Source organism: Vulpes vulpes, chromosome 10, assembly GCF_048418805.1.
Source record: "Vulpes vulpes isolate BD-2025 chromosome 10, VulVul3, whole genome shotgun sequence".
Taxonomy (NCBI): Eukaryota; Metazoa; Chordata; class Mammalia; order Carnivora; family Canidae; genus Vulpes; species Vulpes vulpes.
This window is the reverse complement of record NC_132789.1, coordinates 22,601,488-22,616,469: the sequence shown is the minus strand read 5'-3', so window position 1 is coordinate 22,616,469 and position 14,982 is coordinate 22,601,488. Positions and strand designations below refer to the sequence as shown.

The window sequence follows — 14,982 nt, the reverse complement described above, 5'->3', positions numbered from 1 at the left end:
GTGGACTCTCGGTGACTTTCCGTGGCGAGTCCAAGAGCTTTGCTAGGCGACCCCATTGTCTGAGCGCCCCGCACCGCTTACCGCCCACCTCCCCGCCCCCTGCCCAACCCGCAGGTCTCGCTTCAGTGAGGGGTGGGGAGCTGGGGACTGCGAGTGGCAAGGGGGGCGAACAAAGCCAGGCTCCCGCCGTGCCCCGCCCGCGCCCTCTCCGGCCCGGGCGCCAGGAGGCCGGGGCGCGCCCCCCAGCGCCCCGGCGCCGACCCCGAGGCAGGCCCCGCGCGGGGCACCCCCGAGCCGGCCGGGTGCGGGTCCACGGCGGGGGCCTCGGCCGCCAGCACCCAGGACCACCTTAAGAGCGAGCCCCGCCCCGGGCCCGGAGCTCGGGCTGCGCTGATTGGTGCAAATGTAATGGCTGAAATTGATTGCTGAAATGCAAAACTTGTTGCTGCTTCTCCCGGCGCCGGGCGAGAGGCAGACGCCGAGAGGGGAGCCGAGACCCTCGGAACGCCCCACGCGGAGCCCCCCCGCCGGCCAGCAGAGGGGTGCGCGGGCCCCCCCAGGCTGCCCCCGCCCCCCGCCCCGGGCTCCTCGAGCGCAGCCGAGACCCTCGGAACGCCCCGGCGCGCTCGCCCGGCCGGGCCCCGACCGCGTACGCCCCCCTCCGCGGGTCCGAGGCGGGCCGGGAAGCGCCTCGGCGCGGAGGCAGGGAGCCCGAGCCTGCGAGCGCCCCGACCTCCGCCTCGCTGCCCGCGCGCGCCTGGACGCCGGCGCCGAGACCCCCGCGAGCCCCGAGGCCGAGCAGACGAGGACCAGGCGGCTCGCACCCGGCCCCGCCGCGCGCTCGTGATGCCGAGCGGAGCCTCCCGCTTGCCGCCCCGCTTGCCGCCCCGCTGAAGCGCCCCGCTGAAGCCGCCGCCGCCGGCTCGCGCAGACTGTCCGCCGGAGACTGTCGAGCGGCCCGTGCCCGGCGAGGCTCGGGCTGCGGGGCGCGGGGACTCCGCGGGGCGGGGGGAGGGACCGCTCGGCCCACGCCCGGGCGCCAGCCACGGCGCTGAGGGGTCTCCCCGCTCGGCCCCGTAGCCGCTCCGCCACGGACTCCGGGAGGCTTCGGGGGACGGCCTGGGGCTTCCCACCCGGCCCGATCGGACTTGAGAAGGTGACCGCTCCGCTCTCCCTTCCTCCTTCCCGCCTGCTTCCCCCCACTTAACTTTCTGTCTCCACCCGCCCGCAGCTCCGTCCCCCCCGCGCAAACCCACCCGCGGCCGTGCCAACCGCCGGGGCATGGGCCCCCCAGCACGGCTCCCGGAGGCCCCGCGGCACCGCAAGACGTGAGAGGCCCGGGTCCGGCGGAGCCAGAGCTTCGGGAGAGGAGCCGATTGCCCCCCGCCTGCGCTCCCGGGCGAGGCGGCGGTGCGCACTGCGCCCCCGCGGTGCCGAGCGTCCCGCAGCGCCCGACCCCGGGCCGGAGCGTTTAGCTGGCCGGAGGCGCGCCGCCGAGAGCAGGCTGTCATGCCCTATTGATCCCCCCGCCCCCTGCCAAGTATGTTTGGGCTGGACCAATTCGAGCCCCAGATCAACAGCAGGAACGCTGGCCAGGGCGAGAGGAACTTTACCGAGGCCGGACTAAGCATGAATGCCCACTTTAAGGCCCCGGCTTTCCACGCGGGGGGACCCCCTGGCCCGGTGGACCCTGCCATGAGCGCGCTGGGCGAGCCCCCGATCCTGAGCATGAACATGGAGCCTTACGGCTTCCACGCGCGGGGCCACTCGGAGTTGCACGCGGGGGGGCTGCAGGCGCAGCCGGTGCACGGATTCTTTGGAGGCCAGCAGCCGCACCACGGCCACCCGGGAGGCCACCACCCCCACCAACATCACCCCCACTTTGGGGGCAACTTCGGCGGCCCGGACCCGGGGGCCTCGTGCCTGCACGGGGGTCGCCTACTTGGGTACGGCGGCGCCGCCGGCGGCCTGGGCAGCCAGCCGCCCTTCGCGGAGGGTTATGACCACATGGCGGAGAGCCAGGGGCCCGAGAGCTTCGGCCCGCAGCGACCAGGGAACCTCCCGGACTTCCACAGTTCGGGCGCCTCGGGTCATGCGGTGCCTGCCCCATGCTTGCCGCTGGACCAGAGCCCTAACCGGGCCGCCTCCTTTCACGGCCTGCCCGCCCCCAGCGGCTCCGATTCCCACAGTCTGGAGCCCCGAAGGGTGGCGAACCAAGGAGCCGTCGACTCGCTGGAATACAATTACCCTGGCGAGGCGCCCTCGGGACATTTCGACATGTTTTCGCCCTCCGATTCCGAGGGGCAGCTGCCTCATTATGCGGCGGGGCGCCAGGTTCCCGGGGGCTCTTTCCCCGGTGCTTCGGCCATGCCCAGAGCTGCAGGCATGGTGGGCTTGTCCAAAATGCACGCCCAGCAGCAGCAGCAGCAGCAACAGCAACAGCAGCAGCAGCAGCAGCAACAGCAACAGCAGCAGCAGCAGCAGCAGCACGGCGTGTTCTTCGAGAGGTTCGGTGGGGCCCGCAAGATGCCGGTGGGGCTGGAGCCGGGAGTAGGCTCCAGGCACCCGTTAATGCAGCCTCCCCAGCAGGCCCCGCCGCCCCCTCCACAGCAGCCCCCGCAGCAGCCGCCGCAGCCCCAGCAGCAGCAGCAGCCGCCGGCGCCGCCGCCACCCGGGCTTCTCGTCCGACAAAATTCGTGCCCGCCTGCGCTCCCGCGGCCCCAGCAGGGCGAGGCGGGCACGCCCAGCGGCGGCCTGCAGGACGGGGGCCCCATGCTGCCCAGCCAGCACGCACAGTTCGAGTACCCCATCCACCGGCTGGAGAACCGGAGCATGCACCCGTATTCGGAGCCTGTGTTCAACATGCAGCATCCCCCTCCCCAGCAGGCGCCCAACCAGCGGCTGCAGCATTTCGACGCGCCCCCCTACATGAATGTGGCCAAGAGGCCGCGCTTTGACTTCCCGGGCAGCGCGGGAGTGGACCGCTGCGCTTCGTGGAACGGGAGCATGCACAACGGCGCGCTGGACAACCACCTCTCGCCCTCCGCCTACTCGGGCCTACCGGGCGAGTTCACGCCGCCCGTGCCCGACAGCTTCCCCTCAGGGCCACCCCTGCAGCATCCGGCCCCGGACCACCAGTCCCTGCAGCAGCAGCAGCAGCAGCAGCAGCAACAGCAGCAGCAGCAGCAGCAGCAGCAGCAGCAACAGCAGCAGCGCCAAAACGCGGCCCTCATGATTAAGCAGATGGCGTCGCGGAATCAGCAGCAGCGGCTGCGCCAGCCCAACCTGGCCCAGTTGGGCCACCCCGGGGACGTGGGCCAGGGCGGCCTGGTACACAGCGGCCCGGTGGGCGGCCTGGCCCAGCCGAACTTTGAGCGCGAGGGCGCGGGCGCGGGCGCGGGGCGCCTGGGCGCTTTCGAGCAGCAGGCGCCCCACTTGGCGCAGGAGAGCGCGTGGTTCCCAGGTCCGCACCCGCCGCCGCCGCCGGGGGACCTGCTGCCCCGCAGGATGGGCGGCTCGGGCCTGCCGGCCGACTGCGGCCCGCACGACCCGGGCCTGGCGCCGCCCCCTCCCCCCGGGGGCTCGGGAGTGCTGTTCCGGGGCCCTCTGCAGGAGCCCCTGCGGATGCCCGGCGAGGGCCACGTGCCCGCGCTGCCCTCCCCGGGCCTGCAGTTCGGGGGCAGCCTGGCGGGGCTGGGCCAGCTGCAGTCGCCCGGGGCCGGGGTGGGGCTGCCCAGCGCCCCCTCCGAGCGCCGGCCCCCGCCGCCCGACTTCACGGCCCCGGCGGCGCTCGGGGGCCAGCCCGGCTTCCCGTTCGGCGCGGCGAGCCGGCAGGCCACGCCGCACAGCGGCCCGGGCGTGAACTCGCCCCCGAGCGCGGGCGGGGGCGCGGGCGGGGGCGCGGGCGCGGGCGGGGGCGGCGGGGGCGGAGGGGGCGCCTACCCGCCGCAGCCCGACTTCCAGCCCAGCCAGCGCGCCGCGGCCAGTAAGCTGGGCGCGCTGTCGCTGGGCTCCTTCAGCAAGCCCAGCTCCAAGGACAACCTGTTCGGCCAGAGCTGCCTGGCGGCACTCTCCACCGCCTGCCAGAACATGATCGCCAGCCTCGGAGCCCCTAACCTCAACGTGACCTTCAACAAGAAGAACCCGCCCGAGGGCAAGAGGAAACTGAGCCAGAACGAGGCGGACGGCGCGGCGGCGGCCGGCAACCCGGGCTCGGATTACTTCCCCGCAGGGGCCGCCCCCGGCGCCCCGGGGCCCGCAGGCGCGCCGGGGACGGGCAGCAGCGGCTCCAAGGCCTCGGGGCCGCCCAACCCGCCCGCCCCCGGGGACGGCACCAGCCTGTCCCCCAACTACACCCTGGAGTCCACGTCCGGGAACGACGGCAAGCCGGTCCCCGGGGGCGGCGGCCGGGGCCGGGGCCGCAGAAAACGGGACAGCGGTCACGTGAGCCCCGGGACCTTCTTCGACAAGTACCCGGCGGCGCCCGACAGCGGGGGCGCGCCCGGGGTGAGCCCGGGGCAGCAGCAGCCGGCGCAGGGCGCGGCCGTCGGGGGCAGCTCCGCCAGCGCCACCAGCGCCAGCGCCAGCGCGGGCGAGGCTCGCGGGGCCCCCACGCCCCACGAGAAAGCGCTCACGTCGCCGTCGTGGGGGAAGGGGGCCGAGTTGCTCCTGGGGGACCAGCCGGACCTCATGGCCTCCCTGGACGGCGGGGCCAAGTCGGACGGGAGCTCCCCGCACGTGGGCGAGTTTGCCTCGGACGAGGTGAGCACCAGCTACGCCAACGAGGACGAGGTGTCGTCCAGCTCCGACAACCCCCCAGCCCTGGCCAAAGCGAGTAGGAGCCCCCTGGTGACAGGCTCGCCCAAACTCCCGCCCCGTGGGGTGGGCGCTGGGGAACACGGACCTAAGGCGCCCCCGCCCCCGCTCGGCCTGGGCATCATGTCTACCTCTACCTCCACCCCCGACAGCTACGGCGGCGGGGGCGCGGGCCATCCCGGCACGCCCGGCCTGGAGCAGGTCCGCACCCCGACGAGCAGCAGCGGCGCACCGCCCCCCGACGAGATCCACCCCCTGGAGATCCTCCAGGCGCAGATCCAGCTGCAGAGGCAGCAGTTCAGCATCTCTGAGGACCAGCCCCTGGGGCTCAAAGGTGGCAAGAAGGGTGAGTGCGCCGTGGGGTCCTCGGGCGCGCAGAACGGTGACAGCGAGCTGGGCAGCTGCTGCTCAGAGGCCGTCAAGAGCGCCATGAGCACCATCGACCTGGACTCGCTGATGGCAGAGCACAGCGCCACCTGGTACATGCCCGCTGACAAGGCCTTGGTGGACGGCGCGGACGACGACAAGACGCTGGCACCTTGGGAGAAGGCCAAACCCCAGAACCCCAACAGCAAAGAAGGTATATGCGCTTGTTCCCTTCTCGGCTCCCCCAGGCTGGTCCCCACCCCCACTGCAGGCCTTAGCCAGGCCTGGAGTGCTCCATCAGAGGGGATCATCCCTTGGGGTTAGGAGGGCAGGGCCCTCCTAACGCCCAGCTCAGAGCTGGATACCCTCCCTTCCATTTACAGTGGGGGCCCTGTGGGCAGATTCCCCACTTCCACACGCACGCATCCCCCCCCCCCCCTCACCCCGGCCAGATGCTGCCAGGTGGATTCGAGAGTCACACACAGAGGTAGGAACTTCCATGGTAGCCCTTTGGGGATTATTTCAGAGTCCCCTCACCAAGTTTTAACTGAGTGGCTGGGTGCCCACAGGACAAGGCAGGCCCCTTTCCCTGGCTGGTTCCACTTTGTAGGAGTTGTGTACCTGTCCACCCCCTCCTTTCCTGGCAGGATACCTGGGAAGTTGCGCTAATAACCTTCCCACCTTTTCCCAGTCAGGCAGCCTCCAGGTTGAGTTCTCTTCCGTGTGCCAGCATCTTTAGAAGGAAAAAAAAAAAAAAAGTTACCGGTGCTGGTGTCAGCAGCATCACTCAGAGGCAACGCCTAATTTGACATTTGTTCCTAATGAATAGCTGTTTTGTCTCTTCTTAACTATTAGGGTTTCATTGGAAACCTGGAGACCTGTCTGGTTGTAGGAGGCAGGCAGGCTTTTCCTGGTGGCACCTCCTCGATATTTGGCTGGGGGTGCAGGGGCTGGGGTGGGGTCTGCTCGGCCGAAAGTGGACCACTCAGCCAGGGGCATCCTTGGTGTATGGGGTGTGGATATATATTCTTAAGACACAAAGGACCCGCGTTTGTCAATATCTTGCCGGGCTTTGGTGACAGATGTCTAGTCCCAGCTCTTGTTTGCATTCTGAGCACTCCCTCCCCACCAGGCCCGGAGGCCTTTTAAGGTGGGTGGGGTGGGGGGTTAGCACAGGGCCCGCCATCGCAGTGAAAGTCATAACAGTTTTGTTTTTAACGGGAAGAGGACTAGACTGCGGTAGAGAACCGTTTTATTTTAACAGGGCCTTCCTTTTTTTCACAGATAATTGCTTCTTAAAATGAGGTAACATCGTTCCTCTCCCCTCCCCACCCCCAATTCCTACCTTTTGCTTTTAAACCCTACATGCCTTCCCTAGGTTTCACGGGGTGGGGGCTGAATATTGCCATGGAGGCAGCGGCTGCTGATTGAACCCTGTCTTTAAAAAAAAAAAAAAAATCTGTCCCCGGATCCTTGCTCTCTCATAGAGTTCATCTCTCCTCTTGTCTTCGTTTGTCTGGGCCTCCGGACCCTCGGTTTAAGGTGTGGGTAGATTTTAGGAGAATGTGATGGAGGAGGAGGAGGAGGAGGAGGAGGAGGAGGAGGAGGAGGAGGAAGGAGGAGGGGGAGGGGAAGTGCTGCCCGGAGTTGGGTGGCTCAGAACTCGGGGCTTTCAGCGCTGCCTGCCTGCCGTCCCTGGTAGCTTTCCCGCTTAGGTTTTTCTAATTCATGAATGCAGCCTCCCTGCTTTTCTCTTTGTTCGCCTACTGCCCAGCCCGGGACGCTGCTCTCTCATTTGAAGCCGAGTGTTTAGCATGCACGGCAGACGCTGCGGCCAGCATCAGCATTCTCCAGGCTTCTCTCAGGCAAGGCCATAAATTGGTTAGTTTGGGACCCTCCACTCCTTTGCCCTGTTTTTTTTTTTTTTTCCTCCCCCCCCCCCTTCCTTTTTAAAATGGACTTGGACACAGCATCCTGCTTTGCGCGGCTCCCGGGCGCACCCGCTCCCCCCACTCCAACAGTCTCTTTTATTTTCTTGTACACAACATCTCGATCCTACCCGATCGATAGCTGGTTAGCACAAATCCCAGCCCCTGTCACTTCTACCTGCCTTGGCCTGGCTGCCCCTCCCCCCTCCCCCTTCTCCCCTCCCCCCCCTCAGTAATTAAGAACATATTGGCTGAGATAGGGTGAGAAAAGTTTTTTTTTAAAAAAAACCCCTGATTTTGAGAATTAATAAAGAAAAAAAAAAAGCGGTAGCCCTCGGCCTGCGAGTCTTCTGAAGGGCCTTCGTAGACTGGGTAAAGAGGAATAGAGTGGTTTTAACATTTTTTTTGGAGGTGTCATAGAGCCCTCTTGGCGGTCCCCTTAATTTTCCTTTCCAGAAAAAAAAATGCAGGCTGTGAATGAAGAGATGTCATTAAAGATACGTTTTGTTTTGTTTGTTGCATTATCACAGTCAGAGGAGCGAAAATATTTTTTTGGAAACAGATGCTAGTCACTTAAGGATTGGTTCCCCCTGTAAGCTAAAGGCAGCCCTCCCTTGCACAGGGGGGAGGCGAGTGGGGACAGGGACTTCCTTCGGGGATGGGCTGTGGGGCTGGCCTCCTTAGCAGCATCGCAGGGACACCCACTTGACCTCCTTTGTTTGCCACTCTGTGATGTGGGAAGGACAGTTTCCTAGATAAAGCCCCGAATTGAGGTCACTCACAGCTTCTGCAGCCTTGGGGCTGCTAGTTAAGGCTTTATAAGGTATCTGCATCCGATTCCTGCTCCCTTACTGGTAGTAAATAAGGATGATTAAACTTTTCATTATGATAACACCCTGCAGTTCCATCTGCACATGTTGTATAAATAGGTACACAGAGCCTTGAACAGGCCCCCGAGTCCCCTGGCTGAAAATCAGTGAAGTGTGCCACTTCAAAATAGAGTCTAAAAAAAATTCTAAAGTACAACGTTCTGCTTGTCCTTAAACACATGCCCATGGGCCCGTCAGCCATGAAGCGGAGTGTCCAGCAGCTTTGAATATACCTTCTGTGGGTCCCAGCCCCCGGCCAGCACCTTTTCTCCTACCCCCTTTCAGGCAAAGCCCGTTTTTGTAATGATATTTTATTTTGTCACGCCGTAAAACACGCCAGTACTAATGTGATTAAATATTAACACCGTTTCTGAAATTCTTCGCTCCGATGACAAAATACGAGTCGGTATTTAACAAAATGATCTGTGCTTGGATTGGTGAGAGCGGCTAAGTCTTCAGACCTGCACAAGCCGTGTAGTCAGTAGGACGTGCCCAGCTTGTCTTATGGGGTTTAGATGTCCTTTGGCAGGGGGAGGGAGCTCAAATGGCAAGTTGTAGTTCTGCAAAGTCCAGGCCAGAATCACGTGTGATGATGGCCTTTTTTTTTTTTTTTTTTTTTTAACCAGGTAAGCGAGTGTCTCCAAATTATGCTTTTCCTGACTTCTTAACCCACCAAACCTCTTTTACATAGTGCAATTCCTCATCTCATCTTGAGGTTCTGTTTGCACAAAGTTTGGGCGGTGGGGGTGGGGGGGCGGGTGGGCGCCAAGGATGAGGGTGTGCAGAGCGAGGAGAAAAACAGCTTGAGTTTGGACCTATCCAGACATCTCTTAGATCAGCGAGGATTACACGAATTTGAGATGAGTTTGCAAAATCGTCCACTTCTCTGTGTAATAGGTGTGTGTGGCTGAGGAGGAATTCCAGAACAGACAGAGAAGGAAGAAAAAATGATAAACTGTTGATAAGAGGGTATTAAGTCTGAAAAAGTAGGTTCACCACCCGCCCCCTCCTGCCCTTGACGATTTTCAAAACTTGAATTAACTGCAATAAGTTTATCCTTGGCCAAACTTCCATTCCGTGGCTTGCTGTCTGTCCTGAAATCCCGAGCAGTCTAGAAACGTTCCTTTGCACACATAGAAATACGAGAGGGCTCTGTGGACGCCGTGCATGCAATCCTGCCCTTTTTGGAAGTATGATATTTTTACAGTGATGCGGGAGAAATTTTTGGAATTTCATGCTTCTCTGAGTGTGCCGGTCGGAACACAGTAAGCAGTGCTGAGAAATAGTAGGCAGGCAGGATTGGGACACTGAGTTTCCTAAGCCGTGGGGGCAGGCTTGTGGGGGGGGTGGTGGGGGTAGGAAGGAGGTCCTAGGGCTGCTTTCCTGAGTACTTTCCCCCACTCCCCATGGCGTGGAGAGGATTTTTTTTTTCGGTTCACTCAGACTTGTTTTGGGAAGGCGAGGAGCCTTGCATTCCCATTTCCCTGCAAAATCACCCAGCGCGGCTTGCATGCCTTCATATGACTTTTGCGCCTCCGGAAGATGTAACCCAAGACATCGCAGGTGTTAATCAGGGGTAATGTAAACAGATAGGATCCCCCTTTGTGCAGCTGACGGTCCAGCCTGCCTCCTCCCTGGCTAGTCCGGGACATACTACTACTGTTCTTTGGTGGTTGTTTAATATTTCATGGCTGTAATAAACCTGTCTCCTTTGCCCGCCTCCCGACATAAAACCCCAACATAGCGCACATCTGCAATTATACATTTCTACTAAATATTAATAAAGGACAAGGATTTTTTTTTTTAAGGGTTTGAAGCTTATCGCTGTCAAACTTGTTAATGGCTTCCACCACTGGATTTTCCAGGACTGTTTTGATTTTAAATAGCCCCTGCCTTCTGATATAAAATACAGACACATATTCTTTCATATGTATATGTATATATGTAAATAGATAAATATGTACAATTTTTGTAGATGGAAGGGCTTCCCTCAAGGATAGCTCTCTTTAATATAAATTCATTTACATTTCTTGTGAGGCCCTTCAGACCGGAAGTAAGGGACTGTTGAAATGTACTTCTATTTTATTGAGGTTTCTAGGAAGGGAGTGAGGGCTGGTTAATCTAATATCTCTTTCTAGCAATGAGATTCTATGATTCCCGATATGATTTTGTTTGCCTGACAGAGGTATTTAAATTTCCACAAAGAATCTTAATAGGTCCTGAAAATCTTAATAGGTCTTGAAGAATAGATCCTGCCCTTGCCAAGAAGTTATCTGATACTCTCTGCTGATATAAAATATACATCTTTAATAAACAGCCCGGGAGGACCAGGTGAAATTGGAGGAGGGAAATTCTTCCCATATTCTGGCAGGACAAACTTGAGTGTATCCTTGGGATTTCGCAGGATCTCCTGAACTCACTCCACGCTGGAAGATTGAACAAAATCACCTTTCTCTCCACTTGAGCGACGATCACGTAGGGTCATGTTCTTTGCCCAGGGAGTGATCTGCTTTGCCAAAGGCACTTAGGAGATAAATACTCCTGGTAAGGAATACCGTATTTCCGTCTGGTTAATTTTAGAGAATACAAACCTATAGCTTTTATGTTATGGGATCAAATGTCCGGGGAGTGTTTGGGGGCAACCAGGCCTCCCAGCAGATTGCAGCATAAAACCCCAAACCTTCTGACGCCAGAGGGGACCTGGGTCTGTCTACAAGGTGTAACCAGTGGGTGTACCTTCTGTCCTTCCCTCTCCGTCCCCTTGTTTGTTCCACCCAAATATTCAGTCTGGAGGGTCTGGAATAACCAGCTTCATCATTTTGACTCAAGTCGGGATTCTGACTTGCCGAGCGATGTGTTTGTTTTAGGACGATGTCTATTTTTAGGCCCGACTTGGGTGGACAGATTTGAGTGTGGGTTTTGATTGCTGGTGGTAGAGATGTTGGTATATACATGAGTGCGTGATTGAGAAGAGAGACATTTGGTGGAAAATTTTCAAGCTTCCTCACCTTCTCGAACCCACGGAAGCCAAAGGAAGTGGTCTGGGGGACGGCTTGAAAGAGTGTGGCCGAAGTGGGTGTCGGGTCTGGGGATGCTTGGAGCCCACGAGAGGAAGGCAGGGCCCCCTGTGTTTCAGTGTGCGAGGGAGCCCCCCTCCTCCGTCCCCCACGCCCCACCCCAGCACATGCACATATACATATGCATGGCCAAGTGTATTTCCATCAAATCATCCAGCCACTCCTCCACTTTACCCTTAATCTGCTTTCCCAAGGCAAGTGGGGAAGGGAGCTAAACCTTGTCTCAATGGCGTTAGCTGACAGGTTCTGATTCTGTAAAGGACTGAATGAGCGCAAGTCCTAAAAATAGACGGAGGATTTTGAAGATCCTAATTACGAAATCTCGGCCTCCCGGGCCTCCTGGGCTTGGGTGACTTTGATCTGGAGTATTTTGGTAGCAGACGCACATCGCCCCTTGCTGGGTTTTGTGCGTGAGCGTGCGTGGAGGTGTCTCGCTGGCTGAGTTCAGCTGACACCACTCTCCAGCCAGGAGAGGAATCTTTGAATCGGTGCCCACCCCCCCCACCCCCCTCCCCGCTCCTCCCCCCTTCCCCCTCCCCGTTGTGGGAAGCGGACGCTGCTTCTCATTTATGGAAATTCCTCTCCTTCATTGTAATCTTTTGGTACCAACATGGAGGAGACGAGGCCGGGCTTTGAATTAGTCACAGCCTTGCCTTGGGGGACCCTCTGTGTCCTGACGCACAGCGGCTCGGCTGACGGTCCCTAACTCAGCGCCACGCGGGGCCCTTAGAAGCTGTGAATGGGGACCCGGAGGAAGAGATGGTTCTGGGACCCTGGCACGTTTTGCCCTGTGGGTAGCCCAGTGAGGAGGGGGCCCCGATCATTTTCTGATGGCCCTGCAGCGACTCGACAAGGGGCACCCCGATGCCCAGCCGCAGCAGGGCAGCCAGTTACTCCAGAGTACGAGAGAAGGTGCCCTGTGCCGTGCACATCACGAGGCACCAGCTCTAAACTTCCTCTGGGAGCAGGATGGCTGTTTGAGGGACAGCGTTCTCCTGGGGTGTAATTCTGAGAGGACGCCGAGGCCGCTTTGTTTGCTGGCCTGCATTTTAATCAGCGGCATCCAAGGTTTGGGAAGGAGATGAAGGGTTTGCTCCAACATGGTGTTTGCCCAGAAAGGACCTGGGAGAGGAGGCAGTGGAGAAACTGCCACGGGTTGTGCCTCGAAGTCCGAGGGGCTCTTCTGGGTCCTTGAGAGCTTTGAGCTTTGGCCTGACGAGGCCATGGTGGCCTGGCACCCCTGGTCCCGATGAGTGGAGGCCCGTCATAGCCACAGCATCCCAAATTCTCATTGTCCCTCCTGGCTGAGAAAACTCTTTCCTTGCAAAGCTGGCTTGGAGAGAGAACTTTATAGCTATCATGTGCGCAGTATCCTTTCTCGATTTACACATCATCGTGTGGACCCAAATGCCCTTTTAAACATAAAGGCAATTGAATGGAACAGTTTGGAGGTCTGAGTGCATTTGCAATAACCAATCGGCTCTGTCTGCATGTCCCAGAAGGAACATCTGATATGGAATAGATTTATCCAAAAAAAGGGGAACACCCTCAGCAAACATCCTAACACAAACTCACCTTGTAAGAAAGCAGGTTTTTAGTGTTCTGAACTTTAAAGCTCAGGGTTCCAGCAAACTCAGCCTGCCCCTCTTCCCTAATTGCTGGTAGGGTCCACCGAGTGACTCAAACCCTTCTGTCTTCCTTCCTGCCTCCCCCATCTCTGTAGAAGATCTTGGATTCCTCATGAAATGTTTGGCCCTGGGATTCCGATCCTTCCAGCGGTCCCTGGGTTTTCTGGGGTGTAGGCTGACATATCTGTGCTAGTGTTTGGTTTGGGCGAAGGAAACGTGCTGGACAATGGTTTAGGGAAACAGGGAGACCCTTTGGCAGAGCTGTATTTGGGGCCCATTGCTGTGGACGTTCTTTGGAAAATCGAGTACTTTGAAGACCATCCCCCCCCAGGAGGGAACCAGGTCTTGCTTTTATCCTGCTTGTCCCAAAAACCATCTCTAGGGTTACTCAGCAGTAGAGGGCTTTTGTCATGCCCTTGGAGGAAGCCTGGGACTAACTTTGGTGCCTCGTGGCACCCACATTCCCCATTTCCCTCTTCGAGCAGCCTGTCTGGTGACAACAAAGTGGCTTGTAGATGCGTTTGATTCTGAGGATTTAAAATTAGGTTTTCCTTGTCGTTGCTGCTGATGATTTTAAAACGTGTTTGGGCACCAAGATTTCATTTGATCTTAGAGCTTGTGTCCAAAGTGTCATTGCAGCAACCCGGCTCTTGGGCGGTTCTGATGCTGCTGGCTTTGCGTGGCGTGCGGGGGTGAAATCCGTCTGCCCCAAAGTTGAGGGCCCCAGGTTGGGGTTCCTGGTTGTATTTGGGAGCTCCTGGAACATGAGATGGCAGTTAATGAGTGAACCCCTCCATATACAGTTGCACACACGCATGCACGCACGGATGCACGTGCACACACACACACACACACACACACACATAAATACCCTGCTCCCTGTTCATCCAGTCATCCAAGGCAGGGTGGGATGTCAAAAAGATATGACCCTTTCCAGTTACTGTGAAGCGGTGTTTTCAAACGCCCCTGGATCTAGGAACACAAGTATTGTCGAGTGATTGGCAACGACCACCAGGAATAAAATACTTCTGAGGGACCATCTTTATGATCAGAGAGGGGGTGGGGAGTCCGAAGAAAACATAGCCTGCTTTGAAATCTCCAAAGCTCAGCCTTCCAGAGGATGCGAGGGTTGGTTGGGAACTCACTGAGAAGTAAGTGGGCTCTATCTACCCCGTCCGCGTGGGCTGTTTGAAAACTCCTTGCGAACGTTAGGGCTCGAGGCCTGGCGTGTGGATTCCGCTCTCTTTTCCTGTGAGCTGGAAGGCAGAGAGAAAAACACCCCTGGTTGGGAAGAACTGAGACTGGGGTGTGGTTTATTTTCTTGGGTGGGTAGTAGAGGGGTGGGTGAAGCGGGGAGAAGTGTGTCCATATGAATCAAAATGTTATTTACCAATACTTGGGGTTTCAGGAGTGACAAATAATTTCTAAACGTGGAAGTCATCTATATAACACTTCCTAGGCGAGGCTGGGGGTGAGTGAATTGTTTGGGGGCTGTCGTTGGCCATCGCGAACGCATGCAAAGTTATGGTTTGAGCTTCCACATGACTGCAGATTTTGCGGGGAGCATATAGATGTGGAGGACCCAGCATGGGACCGGTGACCGAATGGTGGGTCTGTTAGCAATCAGAGCCCAATTTTGTTTAGATAGTGGCCCAGGCAGGCGCATGGGGCCGGCGGGGGTGGGGGACGGGGGAGCCAGAGGATGAAGACCCAGATGGGTCCTGGGCGGGTCAAGGCCTTGTAATGTGCCTGTGGCCACCTTCTCCTGCAGAGGGGTTGGCCCCGTGTGCACCAAGTTTTGCAGATGAGCCTAGACCTTTCCGTGAAAGAGGGATGATGGAGGGGGTGGTGGTGGGAAAAAGCAGTGACCTTTCGCCTGGTGACCCCATAAGGTGACCACTGTGGCTTCCCTCCCAGCACTCAGCCACTTTGGGGATAATCTTGCCTTTCACAGACCTCGCAGGCAGGTCCCACTGCTTTGAAACGCAAGCAGTGCCCTCCTACACAATGTATATTTTTTTTCCCTTTTTCTGAATGGTAGGCAAAAACGGAACGAAAGTTAAGTGATGAATGCAGCAATAGGAAGATTTCCCTGACTTGAGCGAGATTAAGCCAAGTGTGGAAAGGAGCTGCAGATTTGGGTCTCCTTTCTCTTCCTCTTCGAGAGACCCATGGTCCAGCCATCAACAGCCTGTAGTGCTTTTTTGTAGGGAGGCCTAATTGGCTCAAAACAAATTGACCATTTTCATCCCCTGCAATGTGACTTTTGGTGGTTGTTTAGCATTTGAGGGAAGGGAGG

At 58.6% G+C, this 14,982-nt stretch overlaps 1 protein-coding gene across 1 annotated transcript in view; it reads left to right on the top strand.

Annotated features, from left to right (window-relative positions):
* The first annotated feature begins 1,306 nt into the window (after nucleotides 1-1,306).
* MN1 (MN1 proto-oncogene, transcriptional regulator) overlaps nucleotides 1,307-14,982 on the top strand; it is a 47,236-nt gene continuing 33,560 nt past the window's right edge. The window contains exon 1 of the mRNA XM_072723126.1: nucleotides 1,307-5,395. Within this exon, the coding sequence (XP_072579227.1) occupies nucleotides 1,543-5,395 (3,853 nt within the window). The 5' untranslated portion in view covers nucleotides 1,307-1,542. The remainder of the gene's footprint in view (nucleotides 5,396-14,982) is intronic.